Source organism: Mustela lutreola, chromosome 16 (assembly GCF_030435805.1).
Source record: "Mustela lutreola isolate mMusLut2 chromosome 16, mMusLut2.pri, whole genome shotgun sequence".
Taxonomy (NCBI): Eukaryota; Metazoa; Chordata; class Mammalia; order Carnivora; family Mustelidae; genus Mustela; species Mustela lutreola.
In genome coordinates, this window is record NC_081305.1 from 258,079 (window position 1) to 274,180 (window position 16,102).

Sequence of the window (16,102 nt, forward strand, 5' to 3'; positions counted from 1 at the left end):
GGCCGTCTGCCGGGGGCCGCGCGGGAGGCCGCATTGCCGCCATGTCGGGCCCGCGCGCGCGGGTCTCGGGCTCCGGCTCGGGCTCCGGCTCGGGCTCCGGCTCGGGCTCGGGGTTCGGGGGCCGCAGGAGGACCTGGACCGAGCTGCTGGGTAAGAGGGCGTCGGGGCCGGAGGGCGGGTGGTGCCGGGCCCGGAGACCCCCTTCGCGCCACAGCCTGCGCCGGCGCGGTCCCCGGCCGCTGCGCCCCCGTGCCGTCTCCCGAACCGACCTCCCGCCCTGGGCACCGGCGGGGCTGGCCACCGGCCGGCCGGACGTGCAGGGACAGGTCGTCCGGGCCGCGGGCAGAGGTGCAGCGCGGGCGTCCCGCCGCCCCAGAGTCCGGGGCCTCAGGGCCAGGCTGTGCCCCGGGGCGCGGGCGCGGGCGCGGTGCTGTGGGCGGACCGGCCCGCACTGGCGTCCTCGGCTGTGGCCGGCGAGTCCCGCTGCCAGGAGGCCCGCGCGCACGCGTGTGTCTTGGGGCCGGCCGGCGGGACCGCCCTCGCTCCCGGGGTGAGCAGGTACGAGGGAGGTCCGGTGCGGCGAGGTCCGGAGCTCTCGACCCAGGAAGGATGCTCGACACGGCTTCGGTGCACCACGGCTTCTTCAGACGCGGCGACAGGACCCGTGGGCAGGCGGGGCTGCTGCCCGGTGACCCGAGGAGGGGCGGACGCTGTCCTCGGAGCTGCGGAGCTGAGGACGAAGCGGACGCTCGGAGGGGCCGAGGAAGGCGGGCGGTCAGGGTGTCGGCGGCGCTCGTCCCCCCCCGCAGGCGCCCCCTGGGAGCTTCCTGCGCTCGCGCGGGCGCGGCGGGGGCTCTAGGGTTAGAACAAGTGCCGCTGGGGGGCAGCTCCTTCCTCCCGGCCTCCCCGCCTGTGACCGAGGGCAGGCAGTGTCAGGGCTTCCCAACCGAGTTGCGGGTCTGTGGAAGTTGGGCTGTTGGTAGGAAAGCCTCTTCCTCCTAAATCACTAGGACATGGGTGACCCGACGGAGACTCCGGTCTTGGGGGACCGGGATCGCTACAGGCTAACGCTTCGCTCTTCCGTTAGGGCAGGCAGGAGGCCTGCGGACTCACATCGAACCCATGGGGGGCGGTGGCGGGGTGTCCGCTTCGGCTGTGTCCTCGCCTAGCCTTTTGCTCTCTGGTGAGGGACCCTGGCAGAGGCCTCGGTCCCTTCCCGCAGGAAATGGGCGTCGCTCCGGAATGCACAGGAGCCCGTGGAGACCCTGGGTCCCCGGGGTGCCTCTCAGCAGGTCTGGAATGTTCCCGAGTCCGCTGGAGGGAGGGCTTCAGGGGTGCTCTGATGTGTGCCCTGATTTCCCCACAGCGGGGAGGGTCCGGAGGCCGCCGTCGGGGCCCGGAAGGGAGCGGGAGCTGCGGGAGTCAGCCACGCGCCTCCTGAGACGCCATCTGGACCTGAAGGACCTGCTGGTGGAGGTAAGGATGGGTTGGCCCCCGCTGAGGCTGATGGACACGAACAGACGCGGAAAGCCCCTGAGCTTCTGGGAGACGCATCCGCTCAGTGTGGACCAGGTGAGGAAGAGACCGTCAGCGCTTACCTTTCGGGTGTGAAGTGAGTTTAGAGTGAAGGTAGTTTCTCTCAGAAAGCTTGGGCAAGTTTCACCTTTTCAAAATGTTTATTCAGGGCACCTGGGTGGCTCAGTCCCTGAACCATGTGCCTTTGGCCCCGATTGTTTTTATGCACACACAGCTTGAACTTTATTTATTTATTTATTTATTTAAGATTTTATTTATTTATTTGACAGGCAGAGAAGCAGGCAGAGAGAGAGGAGGAAGCAGGCTCCCTGCGGAGCAGAGAGCCCGATGCGGGACTCGATCCCAGGACCCTGAGATCATGACCTGAGCCGAAGGCAGAGGCTTTAACCCACTGAGCCCCCCAGGCGCCCCACAGCTTGAACTTTAACTGCAGTTCTTTGTGTTTGGTCTCTAGGTAGAAGGTCCTGCATGTAAAACTCTGTGTCTCGATCAGTCGATGGGTCCCGAGGCCTCGGCCGGTCTTTCTAGTTCATTCATAGGTAAGATAGAGCTCAGCCTTCTGAGCACATACAGTTACGGAACAGCTTTCTGTAAAGGGACCCGGACCTGCTTGGGGCGCATATAAGGCTGTTATTTAAAAGCAGCGTTTGACTCAACGTGGGACTCAGAAGCAGGAGGAGCCAACGTGTCCCTTGGAAAAACATGAGACTGTAATGTGTACCTCGTTCACGCAGGTGGGGAAAACAGGTTGTGCTAGGTCAGAGAGAGCAGGTGGGAAGCCAGAGGGATAGGGTTGGGAGTATCTCAGGACATTTCAGTTTGAGAACGAGATCAGGGAAGTTCTGCGGAATAACAAAAAAATCAGTTATTTTCTGGACATTTACGTTTTTATGAGGAAGTGACTGTCATTTCGGTATGGTATTAATTAATTTATTAATTTGTCTAAAGTATTTACTAAAATAACTGTAAACAGACTCCCCTTGAGCCCTGATCACTACAGGTCTTGGGTGGATCATACTGATTTTCACTGCCCTGTGTTTGAATTTCACGTCTTAGTGTCACCATTCTGGGGAACCAGGCTCAGCCACACGCTTTAGTTTTAAAGACATTATTTATTTATTTGACGGACAGACAGCCGGAGAGGGCACCCAAGCAGGGGAATGGGAGAGGTAGAAGCAGGCTTCCTGCTGAGCAGAGAGCCTGATGCGGGGCTGGATCCCAGGACCCTGGGATCATGACCTGACCCGAAGGCAGATGCTTAACCAGTTGAGCCATCCAGGCGCCCCTCCATATGTCTTAATAGAAATTTTTTTTTTTGGTGTTAAGTTGAAGTTCTTTATGTATTTTGGGTATTAATCCCTTATCAGGTATGTCATTTATAAATATCTTCTCCCATTCAGTAAATTGCCTTTTTGTTTGATTGATGGTTTTCTTCATTGTGGAAAAAGAATGGCTAGAAATCAATGTTTTCCCCCTTCTACCATGAATAATCTCTTGACCCCAGTAGTTGATAATTTCTAATATTGTCATTTGGAATCTTTGTAAGTACTATTAATTGTTTTAATTTACATATTGGTATGCGTTTTCAGGGCCCTGAAGATAAATGGGCATGTGCTAGAGTTTACTTTTCCTTTAAAAAAAAAAAAAACAAACCTTAGTTTTGGAAGTCAATTAAATTAGAAAACTATTTTGGGGGCACCTGGGTGGCTCAGTGGGTTAAAGCCTCTGCCATCGGCTCGGGTCTTGATCCCAGGGTTCTGGGATTGAGCCCCGCATCGAGCTCTCTGCTCAGTGGGGAGCCTGCTTCCTCCTCTCTCTCTGCCTGTCTGTGATCTCTGTCAAATAAATAAATAAAATCTTTAAAAAAAAAAAATTAGAAAGCTATGTGCTTGTAGACATTATTTTCAGGCTGTTCAGCATTCTTTATTATTATTATATTTTAAGATTTTATTTATTTGACAGAAAGACACACAGTGAGAGAGGGAACAGAAGCTGGGTGGTGGAGAGGGAGAAGCAGGCTTCCCTGAGAGCAGGAAGCCAGAATGGGGCTCGATCCCAGGACCCTGGGAAGGCTTAACGACTGAGCCCTCCCCCCCCGGGCGCCCCGATTTCTTCATGGATCGTGGACCAGGGGCTGGGTGCTCAGGAGGCTGGTAGCTACAGCTAAAAAGGCTTTTTACACCCTAGGTCTTCTGTTTTAGACGTAGTTTGTCTCAGGGTTTTTGTTCTGTCTTTAAGGCTCTGCTTTACAGGATCAAGCCTCGAAACTGGGTGTCCCAGTGGCTGTGCTGTCTATCCGGACAATGGTGTCCAGCATCGTGCAGATCTGTGCATCTAGTGGCGAGCCCTCCCACAAGGTGCTGCTGAACACAGAGCAAAGGGTAAGACGCGGCACCGGGAGCTAACAGTGCTTACTCGTTACTTCTGAGCTATTTGGGGTAATAGGACATTTCTTAAATATTGTTTCAGGTACTTTATTTTTTGCTTTTTTTAAGATTTAATCTCTCTTTACAGAAGAAACTGTCTTCCTTGTTGGAGGTGGCTCAGTATTTATTAGCTCATGGAATGTTCTCCCGTCTCTCCTTCTGTCAAGAGCTTTGTGAAATCCAGGTAAAAATCTGACAGTACGGCTCTGCCTCTAGGGGCTTCTCAGTCTTGTGTTGAGCGGAGACAACAGAGTTCCAGCATGTTCTTAGGGATTCCACCAAGCATCTCATGAATCACGGGTGCGAGGGGAGGCATTCAGCTCATGTCTCTGTGGGTGGGGGAAAAAGTGCCTTCAGTGACCGTATATGTCAGTGTTCACCCGTCGTTAGTATTGTTTATCAGACTCTACCACAGAAACATGGTCTCTCTTCTTAGGCATAATTATGAGCAACTTCCCATGGTGGTATAGTAAAGTAGAAAATTAGAATTAAAAAATTATTTTTACTTTGTTTCGAAGCATTTTGAATTCAGTAGGTTTACAGATTTTTGCGTAGTTGAAAGTACTCAAGGTAACCCGTTACGAAATGCGATCAGTAAGAATACAGTGACAGGAAAGGACAGCCCAGGTGGCGGTGCGCTCACGGCCCCCCATTCTATCCGGCGTACATGACATATGTGTCTGTAGCTGTGTCAGTGTTGCTGTGGTTCCTGTGCTCGATGGCAGCTGTGGAGTTGGAGGGAGGGCAGCCGAATGCCCGTGCGTTGCCATGATGTAGGTGTCCACTGGTGTGCAGGGAAGAGTGGGTGGCTGCGTGGTTGGGGGCAGGAAAGGCTTTGTAGAGAGCTGGCGGCTGCACGGGGTGTGGAGGAGGAGTGCTGTTTTGTTGGGTGAAGGCGAGCTGGACAAAGTAGGCCGTGGGACACAGGAGACTTGAGCAAGGTGTCCTGGGTACAGGGGCAAGGGTGCTGCAGTGCAGATGGGGGAGCTCGCTGGGACAGAGAACAAGAGACACAGAAACCGGGTTAGAAGGGTCCTGTGCTGTGTCCAAGACTGGGCCTTTGTTCTGAGAGCTGCGAAGAACCACCAAAGGGTCCAAAGAAGAAAGGAGGTTACCATGTTCAGTTTGTACTGTGGGATCTTGTATTGGGCACAGAGGACTAAGTCCTAGAAGCAGGGGACTCTAGGGACTGGACAGGGTGCTGGCGGTTGGGGAGGTGAAGAGCGGGAGTAGTAAGTCTGAAGCCACAGTGACCATGTACGTGTTTGGGGCTGTGCCTGTCACTCCACCCCAGTTGTCCGTAGGGTCCAGGAGTTCAGTGTAGGGGCTCTGCACTTTGTAGGAAAATGTGTGCACGAAAGATGCGTACTACTCTTATTTTCTTCAGAATTCTTTGTTGCTTGAAGCTGTATGGCGTCTTCATGTACAGAACATTGTGAGCCTCCCGGAGCTGTGGGAAAGGTAGTGTACCATTGATTTTTTTACCTTACCTTAGTATTATAGGACTTACTTTTTGTGATCTAGAGTATTATGACTTATTTATAAATCAAAGCCAAAAATCATGGAGAGAAATTCTTCATTATTTAAAGAGAACATTTGTTATAATCAAATTCCTTGTCATGTACAAACTTGGTAATGTTTTCTTTGCATAAAATATATCACAGGAGGGATACCTGGGGGGCTCAGTCGGTGAAACATGTGCCTTTGGCTTAGGTCGTGATCCCAGGGTCCTGGGATCGAGTCCCACATCAGGCTCCCTGTGGTTCTCCCTCTGCCAGCTGGTCCCCCTGCTTGTGCTCTCTCTCTCTCAAATAAATAAAAATCTTTAAAAATTTTTTCTTTTAAAGGGGATGCCTGGCTGGCTCAGTTGGAAGAACATAAGACTTGATTTTAGGGTTTTGAGTTTGAGACCCATGCTGGGTATAGAGATTACTACAAAAAATAAAATAAAATAAAATAAACTTCTTACCTAGAAAAAAAAATATTTTTGAAGACTTTATTTGAGAGAGAGAATGAGAAAGAGAACGACATGGGGAGGGTCAGAGGGAGAAACAGACTCCTCGCTGAGCAGGGGTCCCTGTGTAGGCCTCGAACCTGGGACTCCAGGAAGATTACATGAGCCAACGGCAGTTGCCCAACCAACTGAGCCACCCAGGCACCCTGAAAAGAATTTTTTTTTTAAGATTTATTGATTTGTCAGAGAGGGCGAGAGAGACAGAGAGAGTGCACACACACAAGCAGGGGGAGTGGGAGACTCCCTGCTGAGTGAGGAGCTGGAGGTGGGACTTGATCCCGGGAGCCTGGGATCATGACCTGATGAGCTGAAGGCGGCAGCTTAACTCACTGAGCCACCCAGCCGCCCCCCCCATAGAAAATTTAAAAAAAAATTTAAAAAGAGATATTCAGATAAATATGGTTGATAGAATGTGTGTACCTACTTTTATTTCCTCCTGAAGTCCCATGATTCAAAGGTGGCCGCTTACAGAGGGCAGTAGAAGAGAAGCGAGGAGGAGCGAGGTTTTGGAGGCAGAAGGACCCGTGATAAATGACCTAGGAGGCTGGAGACAGATTTGCCGGAGCCCCAGTGTGGTGCTCAGTCTGTTCATAAAGGGCTGTGGATGGGAGAGCTGAGCACCCCTGCCGGAAGGAGGAGGAGGGTGACTCAGTTTCTCTGAATGCACACAGAGGAGGCCTTGGGAGCTCTGGCCTGCCGTGCTCTTGGCAGCCTTGCAGAAAGCCAGACATGGGTGGATTTGTCATCAGGTCAGGGAAAACGGAGTGTCTAATTTGGGGAACCCTGAAGCACTGTTGAAAAGCCCATGTTGAAATCAGTGGTGTGGTGACATGTGGGTCACATCTGGATTTGAAAAGTTGGGTCTTCCCCTTAGACCAAAATAATTCTAGGTAAATCACACGGGGAAATGAGATTTTGAAAATACTAGAAGAAATCATGGAAGATGACCCTATAATCTTGGAGCAGGAAAGGTCTAACAATGCTATAAGGCCCAGGACTTGGGCTGACAAATTTTAACTATGAAAAACACGTTTCTTGACCCATGCACCTGGGCATAGGGGATTTAAACAAGTGTCCAGATGGGGAGGGAAAGAGCGAAGCTGTCTGCAGGGGACCGCATCTTGCATATTGAATAGCCTAGGGAACCCCTACTGAGAAGTATTAGCGCGTCAGCAGCTTTCACAAGGTTGTAGGAAACAGCTCCAACATTCAGAATCAGTTGTGTGTGTGTTTTTTTTTTAAGATTTTATTTATTAGAGAGATGGACAGAGAGCACCAGCGGGCAGAGCAGCAGGCAGAGGGAGAGGGAGAAGCAGGCTCTCCACTGAGCAGAGAGTCTGACACGGGGCTCAATCCCAGGACCCTGGGATCATGACCCGAGGCAGCCACCCAACTGACTGAGCCACCCAGGCGCCCCTCAGTTGTGTTTTTGTACAAGAACGTGAACAATCTGAAAAGGAAGTTAAAATTTCATTCGGGCCCCTGGCTCTAAGAGCTAGAGAAACAGATGTTCCCTGCTCATGGACTGGAACACCTGATATTGTTAGGAGGGCAGCATCCCCCGCCCCCAACACTGAGTGAAGCATGCGGTTTGATCTCCATCAAAACCTAATTTGGCTGGGCACCTGGGTGGCTCAGTGGGTTAGGCCGCTGCCTTCGGCTCAGGTCATGATCTCAGGGTCCTGGGATCGAGTCCCGCGTCGGGCTCTCTGCTCAGCAGGGAGCCTGCTTCCTCCTCTCTCTCTGCCTGCCTCTCTGCCTACTTGTGATCTCTCTCAGTCAAATAAATAAAATCTTTAAATAAAAAAAAAAAAAAGATTTTACTTATTAGATGGCACAAGCAGGGAGCCCAATTCAGGGCTCAATCCCAGGACCCTGGGATCATGACCTGAGCTGAAGGCAGACGCGTAACTGACTGAGCCACCCAGGTGTGCCCATCATTAGTTATCTTTTTAAAGCTTTGTTTACTTATTTGAGAGAGCACAAGCAGGAGGGGCAGAGGGAGATAGAGAATCCCAAGCATACTCCATATTGAATGCAGAGCTCGATGCAGGGCTCGATCTCAACCCTGAGCTCATAACCAACAGTCGGATGTTTAACCCACTGAGCCACCAGGTGCCCTGTCAGTTGATTTCTGACAAGGGGTGCGAATGGGGGGATATGGTCTGTTTTACAAATGGTCTTGGGACAACTGAACATATACATGCAAAAGAATAAAGTCAGACCCATGTTCCACACCACACACAGCAACTAAGTCATCGTGCATCCAAGACCTCAACGTGAGAGCTAAAGCCCTAAAACCTCTAAAAGAAAAGCTAGGGTTACGTCTGCATGAGCTTGGATTAGGCGGTTGTTTCATGGACAGGATGCCTGAAACTCATGCAACAAAAGGAAACGTAGAAGGAAAATTAATGCTTCACCAAGTTATAAAACTTGTGTCAACACTGTTAAGACCATGAAAAGACAGTCCATAGAATGGAAGACATTTTTTGCAAATCGCATATCTGATAATCTAGTATCTAGAATAAAGAACTCTTTAGTTCAATGATAAAAAGACAATTTAACTACAAATGGACTAAGGATTTCAACAGACAGTTGTCCAAAGAGGGTACACATAAGGCCAAGCACAGGAAAAGGTGCCAGATGTTGGCCCCAGAACAGCGCAAGTCTGTCAGGTGGGGACCCCCCCACCCCTCTGCTCCTGCTTCCAGATCCAGGCTCCCCAGATGGTTCAGCATGACTGAGGCCCTTGACCAACGTCTGTCCTGTGACAGCCTAAAATTGCTGCTTTCTTTCTTTCTGATTATTTATTTTTTTTCCCCAGGTAGTAGTCAGCTGTTCCAGTTATGGTCTTTAAAAATGATTCTTTTTAATGCCAGTAGCAGCTTCCCCGCCGGCTCTTCGGTGTCATTGGCCCTCTCCTGACGTCAGGGCACGGCCAAGGGGCTGCCAGCTATTTCTCGGTGCTTAGGCTTCCTAGTGAAGTGTGTGTGGAAGAAGAGGGCCTGATGGGTTCGGGACAGTGGTGAGCCCGGGGTGAGCTGCGTGCTTTGTCCCTAGTCATGCCGACACCCAGTCCACGGTTGCGTGGCTCTTCAGGGACCTGTGCCTTCTGTGCGAGCAGATGGAAGCGTCCACTCAGGACACTGACATTGCCCGGACTATGCTTTCTGGTAAGTGCACACCAGGGACAGCTTCATGGGCAAAGTTGAGGTCTATGGGAATGCTTTCTGCTGCGAGGGTCTAGCCTAGGAATTTGGAATGGAACCGTCTTTACCTGGACCTGCTCCATGGGTCTGCTTACCCCTGAATGGTGTGCGAGCTTTGATACAGTCCGTCAGTTGCCCCATTGTGTTTGGGGGCCTATTGCTGGTGTGTTTAAAATATGCAGATTATGATCTGCTGAATTGGGAGGCACAACCACTCACAAGGGGTTGTCAGGTAGCTTTCACAGCACCCAAGCTCCCCCTTCCGGGAAGAGAAAACCCCCAGAGCCATGTTGACTGGAGGTGTGGCTTCAGGGCACTTCATGGAGAGAAGTCCAGTCACAAGAATTTGTCCTTTCAGATCCCAGAAAAGGAGGGTCTGGGGAGCTGGGGAAGCCCACAAGTGAGGCGGAGGCAGAGCAGGCACCTGTTACTTGTACGGTGCTTCGGCCTGAGGCCACTGACTTTCTGTGGACTCCATTTTAAGCAGTTATTTTCAAACGTTAAAATGTGCTCAGAAAAAGCAAAGTAGAAACTGTGGCAAGCGTGCTGAGCTCATGGCCTGATCTGCACGTCAGACTTGGGTGAGAGCAGGGGCGCCGTGCTGTCCTGGACAGCAGCTCAGAGTGGCTGTCTCTTGTCACACTTGTTTTTCTGGGTGCATTTCCCTTAGAGTGGGTCCTATCCCCGGCTCCTCTCTGAGCCAGCAGATCCTGGCCATGGCCAGGAATGTCTGAAGGACAGAATGTACAAGTAGGAAATTAGATGAGAAGTGGAATGTTCCATACAGGTAGCCTATGAATTTTTTTTTACATTGCAGAAGAGGTGTTCCTTTTTCCTAAAACTTTCTTGGTGATGGATGCCAGCTCCTTATGAGTTCCTGAGTCTAGACTCAGAGTTTAAGTTTAAATCGAAGATGAGACAAAGAATCTTCTAATCTTTTCAGGAAGTAGGAGTCTGTTTCCTGCCTTGTTCCCCAGATTGTAATGCTTCTGGTCCTTCTAGAACCGACCTTACATTATTTGTTTAGGAGATTGGCTGGAGAGACCATCCACAGGAAACTTAGATTTTTTTTTTTTTAAGATTTTTGGGTATTTATTTGACATAGAGAGAGGGATCACAAGTAGGCAGAGAGGCAGACAGAGAGGGGGAAGCAGACTGCCCGCCGAGCAGAGAGCCCGAGGCGGGGCTCGATCCCAGGACCCTGAGATCATGACCTGAGCCGAAAGCAGAGGCTTTAACCCACTGAGCCACCCAGGCGCCCCTATTTTAAAGATTTTATTTATTTATTTATTTGTCAGAACGGGGGGCGGGCACACAAGCAAGGGGAGTGGGAGGGGGAAGCAGACTCCCCACTGAGCAGGGAGCCTGAGGGGGTCTCTGTCCCAGGACCCCTGGATCATGACCTGAGCCGAAGGCAGACGCTTAACCAACTGAGTCCCCCAGGCTCCCTCCCTTTCTTAAAGTGATCTTTACACCCAGCATGGGGCTCAGACTTAACACCTCTGAGGCCAAGCGTCACCCACTCCACCGACTGAAGCAGCCAGTCATCCCCAGATACTTTGTTTTAATAGAAGAATCCTTCCCATAACCTCGATTATGAGTAGTTAGTTCCCTTTCAAATAGAGCAGCGAGAAGCAAAGTCTGGTTCAGGAAGGTTTGGGTTGGTTGGGCCAGTGAAGGCACGTGTGTGGGGAGTGGCGCAGGAAGAACAGACATGGGTGCGCACCTTTCCGGGTGTGGGGAAGTCGGTGCCCTGCGTGATCCACGGTGTGCATATCCATCCTCGGGTTTTGTGGTTTTTCAGATTTTGTGCAGTTGTTTGTTTTGAGAGGATTTCAGAAAAACTCGGATCTCAGAGGTGTGGAGCCTACACACGTGGCCCGGGTAAGAGAGTCAGATGGAGAGTCTGGAAGTGGCTTGTGACAAAAATGGAAGTTCTTTTTTTTTTTTTTTTTTTTTTTTTTTTTTTTTTTTTTTTTAATATTTATTTATTTATTTGGCAGACAGAGATCACAAGTAGGCAGAGAGGCAGGCAGAGAGAGAGGGGGAAGCAGGCTCCTTGCTGAAGCAGAGAGTCCAATGCCGGACTCGATCCCAGGACCCTGAGATCATGACCTGAGCCGAAGGCAGAGGCTTTAGCCCAATGAGCCACCCAGGCGCCCCAAAAATGGAAGTGCTTAGACCAGTGACCCCACATGCATCTATAAGCCTTTTTTTTTTTTTTTTTTAAGATTTTATTAGCACAAGTGGCCAGGAGGGGTCAGGGGAAGGGGCAGAGTAGAGGAAGAAGCCGGCGGATGACATGGAGCTCAATCCCAGGATCTTGGGATCATGACAAGAGCTGAAGGCAGGCGCTTAACGACTGAGCCCCCAGGCGCCCCTCATCTGTCAGCCCTGATGGGAGATCTGGACTGTTGTCTTCCTGAGGTGCTCCCTAGTGCCGTCACTCCCTACGGCTAGTGGACGTGAGGAACTGGACCGTTGTCTTCCTGAGGTGCTCCCTAGTGCCGTCACTCCCTACGGCTAGTGGACGTGAGGAACTGGAGCAAAGCAGGGATGTCTCCCGCCATTTCTGGTTTCCGAAGTTCCTATGGGTGAAAGCCTTCAGCACGTCCCAGAATTGGAGAGCTTTTTAGCAGCAGAACTCTGTGCGGACCCCGTGAGCCCCAGGCCGTGGGAGGCTGGCAGGGTGAGGCCGAGGCCCGGGGCCACGCTGAGAGAGGTCCTGGGGATCAACAGCGGATCCTTGCAGGAAGTCTGCCTCTTGCTCCGTTGGGTCTCTTCCGTGTTGGGCTGTGTGTGGAGGCACTTTATCATTTTCCTGTAGGGTGACCGCTTGTTTCCCTGGGCAGTACCCCGAGGTGAGTAACCATGGCCCGTGTTCTCCTTTGACAGGTTGCGGTGACCGTGCTGCAGAGGATGCTGGTCTGTGAGTTGACTGTGCCAAGCCCCAGGGTGGGCAACAGCTAGTTGGCTAACCAAGGGTTCCCAGGGCTTCTTGCCTTTCTAGCTCAAGTACTCACCCGAACTTATCCTTGACTGTTGGTTCTGCTTTCAGCTGTCAGTGGCTTTGCATTTCATGTCGGGACCTGTTAACAGTTAACTAGGGAAGCATTTTATTGCTTCCAACATTTGATGGATTTAAAAGGCTTAAGTCTTTGGTACCATTGGATTGTTTGGGGGACCTGTATTCTTGGGGGGTGTAGGAGGCCGACGGGGTCTCTTCCCTGGAAATTGAGGAGCTTCCCTTTCTCAAAGACTCACTACCTGATTTGTAGCTAGCCAGGGGTCATTTTTGGTGGATTGTGAGGCTGAACTGTTGTGTTTTCTGTTCCCGCCATCTGTCGTCAGTCGCTCTTGAGGCATTGGCCACCGGGCTGCAGGACGATTCCCCAGCGTACAGGACAGTGAAGAACTGGTGCGTCCTGCGGGCAGGCCTGCTGGGCTTGCGTGGACCTTCTCTTGAAGGTCTGGGTGTCTGAACCACTCCTGGAGCCTCAGCGGCTGGCCTGCTGCTTCACGGTTCTCTGCCACTGGGACGGCGTCCAGGGAGGATGCTCGCTGGAGAGCACTGGGAGCCCTCGGGCCCACCTGCTTCTTTGGAATATGAGGCGGGAGGCTGGCTGGCCCCCTTCTGCCTGAACCCTCTGTCCCCTGGGTGTCTGTACTCCTGGTGTGAGCCCAGATTCCCACCCAGGGCACCCCAGGAGTGACCTTCTCACTGGGCTCTCCCCTGTGCCAGTGCCCCGTGCCCTCTCCTCCACAGGAGCCTCCTCTGCTCCCCAGGGCTGGCGCTCACACGTCCCCGTGGTCATGATCTTGCCACATTAGCTTTCTGCGTGGCTCCTGGAGCCACACATTAGGATTGGTTGTTGGGGGGTCGGGTTTGCTCCATAGTAAGGGGAAGGCAGGCCTGGAAGCTGGTTCTCTCCTGGGAATCCAGGGGAATTCTCCCACATTCCCAGGCCTTGCAAAGCCCTCCAGCATCTCACTGTTCTGCCTCGATGGCCTGTGTTCCGGTTGCTTTAGCGAGCTAGATCATGCCGCACGTCGCTTGCACTGATCATACGGCGTTGCGCTGTCTCTCAGTTTTATGCATTTTTATTTTTTTTAATTTTTAAAAATTATTTTTTATTTTTTTTTAAAGATTTTATTTATTTATTTGACAGAGAGAGATCACAAGTAGAGAGGCAGGCAGAGAGAGGGGGGAAGCAGGCTCCCTGCTGAGCAGGGAGCCCGATGTGGGGTTCGATCCCAGGACCCTGAGATCATGACCTGAGCCAAAGGCAGAGGCTTTAACCCACTGAGCCACCCAGGTGTCCCAGTTTTATGCATTTTTATAACTGCATGGCTCAAACCCATGTCTTGAGAGTCTGAGAATGACTTATGGATGTGTTTGTTTCTTTTTAAATTTCCTTTTCTTTTTAAAGTCTTTTTTTTTTTTTTTTTAAGATTTTATTTATTTATTTGACAGAGATCACAAGTACGCAGAGAAGTGGGGTGGGGCCAGGAAGCAGGCTCCCTGCAAAGCAGAGAGCCCGACGTGGGGCTCAATCCCAGAACCCTGAGATCATGACCTGAGCCGAAGGCAGAGGCTTAATGCACTGAGCCACACAGGCGCCCCTTAAATTTCCTTTTTTAAAAAAGATTGCTCTATATTTAAAAAAAAAAAGATTGCTTTGTATGAGAGGGGGAGTGGGTAGGGGCAGAGCAGAGGGAGAGTCCCCATCAGACTCTCATGGAGTCCCAGCTCGGGGCTCAATCTCATGACCCCGAGATCACGACCAGAGCCAAAACCAAGAGTTGGACGCCTAACTGACTGAGCCCCCAGGCACCCCTCTTTTTAAGTTTCTTATTTGGTTGCCAATATTTACAATAAAACCAGACTCTGCCCCCACCCCACCTGGTTTGGATGGCCAGGCTTCCTGGTACATGGGACTCGCATCACAGTTTTGTCTACCCGGAAGGCCAGCAGGGCCCGCAGCTGCCCTTCCTGCCCAGTGTCTCCCCGTGACTTGTGTGACAGGAGCTCTTCTCCCTGGGGAACTGGGAAGAGCTTCAGTGACTCTGACCCTGGCTCACTGAAGTGCCCTCAGGGCCCCACTGTCCGGCAGCCCCGAGAGCCTTTGTCCCTCCTGCCGCATCAGTCACGTCCTGCCTGCTGACCTTCCTCCCCCTCCTGGCACGGGAGGTCCTTGGCTTCAGGAACCGTTACTGCATCTGAGTGCCAGTGGGTGCCAGGTGCTGTGCGCCAGCCTGGCTATTGCCCTGCTGCCCGTGACCCTCATTTCACAGATGGGCACACTGAGGCTTTGTGAGGTTGGCATGTTTCCAAAGGGAAAGCCTTCCCTTTCCAAGTGTCCTACTCCATGGGCAGCTTCTTTCTTACGGAACCTGCCCTTCTCTGGACTTCTTTTATTTTGTTTATTTATTTATCAGAGAGCTAGATAGGGAGAGCTCAAGATGGGAGCAGAGGGGGAAGCAGGCTCCCGCTGAGTTGGGAGGCCAATGTGGGGCTCAATCCTAGGCCCCCGAGATCATGACCTGAGCCAAAGACCGATGCTTCACCAACAGAGGTGCCCCCCCACCCTGCCCCCAATGCCCTTGAACTTCTTTTCACATTAGTGGCACCGTGGCCTGGCTGGCTACTGCTTCAGGGTTATGGGAAGGGCCAGCCTGTGCGCCCCCTGGACTTGGGACTGGGGGCTTCGGGGTGCACGTAACCTTGCTGGACAGTGACCTTTGGTGAGCTCTTGCTGCGGTGTGGGTGTGATGCGGGGACCTCTCGCTGCTGTGTTGGCAGGTTCGGCGTGTTCTGTGGACACATGTGTGGCGGAACGATTTCAGCAGATGTGCCAAAGAAATTTTTCAGTCATACTCTGACTCAGGTGCTGACTCACCAGCCTGTGCTGAGAGGTGGGTTCCTGGACCCCCTTGCTTGCCTCCCTCATGGGCGCGTGGGCCCTGAATGTCCGCACTGAGATCGCTTAAGACTCGAGGGCACGTGAGCGTCAAATATCCTTTCATTTGAAAGTTACACATTCTCATAAAGAAAATTCAGAATTAACAAAGTATGGGAAGGAGAACTGTCCCCTGTGTCATCATTGAAATAGAAACACGTTTAACGTGAAACCTTTCTTGTGGTCCTTTCTCAATAGATGAATATTGAGTTATCAGAGTGGATTTCTAGATTCTTCTTTGATTGATCCTCTATCACATAAGCACTGATGTGGGAGTTAGGGACCCTGACCCTGTGCAGTTGAAAATCTGCATATAGCTTTTTTTCTTTTTTTAATTAAATTTATTTATTTGTCGGAGAGAGAGCACAAGCAGACAGAGAGAGAAGCAGGCTCCCTTCTGGACAAGGAGCCCAATGTGGGACTTGATCCTAGGACCCCGGGATCATGATCTGAGCTGAAGGCAGAGGCTTAACCGACTGAGCAACGCAGGCGCCCCTAGCTTTAGACTTTCCCAGACACAGGTACTAACAGCCTTCCTGGTGAGAAGCCCTTGATTAATACGCATTTTGTATGTGACATGTGCTGTGTACTGTGTTCTTACACTAAAGTAAGTTGGAGGGAAGGAGGTACCGTTCAGACACGACAGGAAGAGAACACGTTGGCAACTGTACCGCATTAAGAAAAAGCGGCAAGCGAGTGGACCCACGTGTCTCAAGTCCATCTTGTTCAGGGGGTCAGCTGTAGTTACAGGCTCTTTCCAGAAGTGGTCGATGCCATGTCATGTGCCCACGAGTGTCCTTGGGGTGATGTCACCATCTGTTCAGTGATGGGGTTTGCAAGTGCTCAGGTTCCTGCCTGCCAAGCTCACTCTGTGTGGCACCGTGTCCCCAGCAGCGTTGTCAGGTAGCACGAGGGAAGCTTCTGGCACTCGCCGTGGTGCACTCTGGCCTGCTCCAG

The 16,102-nt window shown here is 51.7% G+C and overlaps 1 protein-coding gene across 11 annotated transcripts in view; it reads left to right on the forward strand.

Annotated features, from left to right (window-relative positions):
* The window catches only part of FANCA (FA complementation group A), a 60,588-nt gene continuing 44,486 nt past the window's right edge, over nucleotides 1-16,102 (forward strand). For 6 of the 11 annotated variants that reach the window (XR_009348872.1, XR_009348874.1, XR_009348873.1 and 3 more), the window contains exons 1-10: nucleotides 161-1,476; nucleotides 1,991-2,075; nucleotides 3,775-3,917; nucleotides 4,051-4,146; nucleotides 5,350-5,423; nucleotides 9,037-9,149; nucleotides 10,990-11,069; nucleotides 12,081-12,114; nucleotides 12,537-12,603; nucleotides 14,989-15,101. Coding sequence is in view for 7 of the 11 variants with exons in the window: in XM_059153148.1 (XP_059009131.1) it covers nucleotides 1,123-1,476; nucleotides 1,991-2,075; nucleotides 3,775-3,917; nucleotides 4,051-4,146; nucleotides 5,350-5,423; nucleotides 9,037-9,149; nucleotides 10,990-11,069; nucleotides 12,081-12,114; nucleotides 12,537-12,603; nucleotides 14,989-15,101 (1,159 nt within the window). In the remaining 4 variants the exon portion in view is untranslated. The other 5 variants (XM_059153149.1, XM_059153150.1, XM_059153152.1 and 2 more) reach the window with 5 other exon arrangements.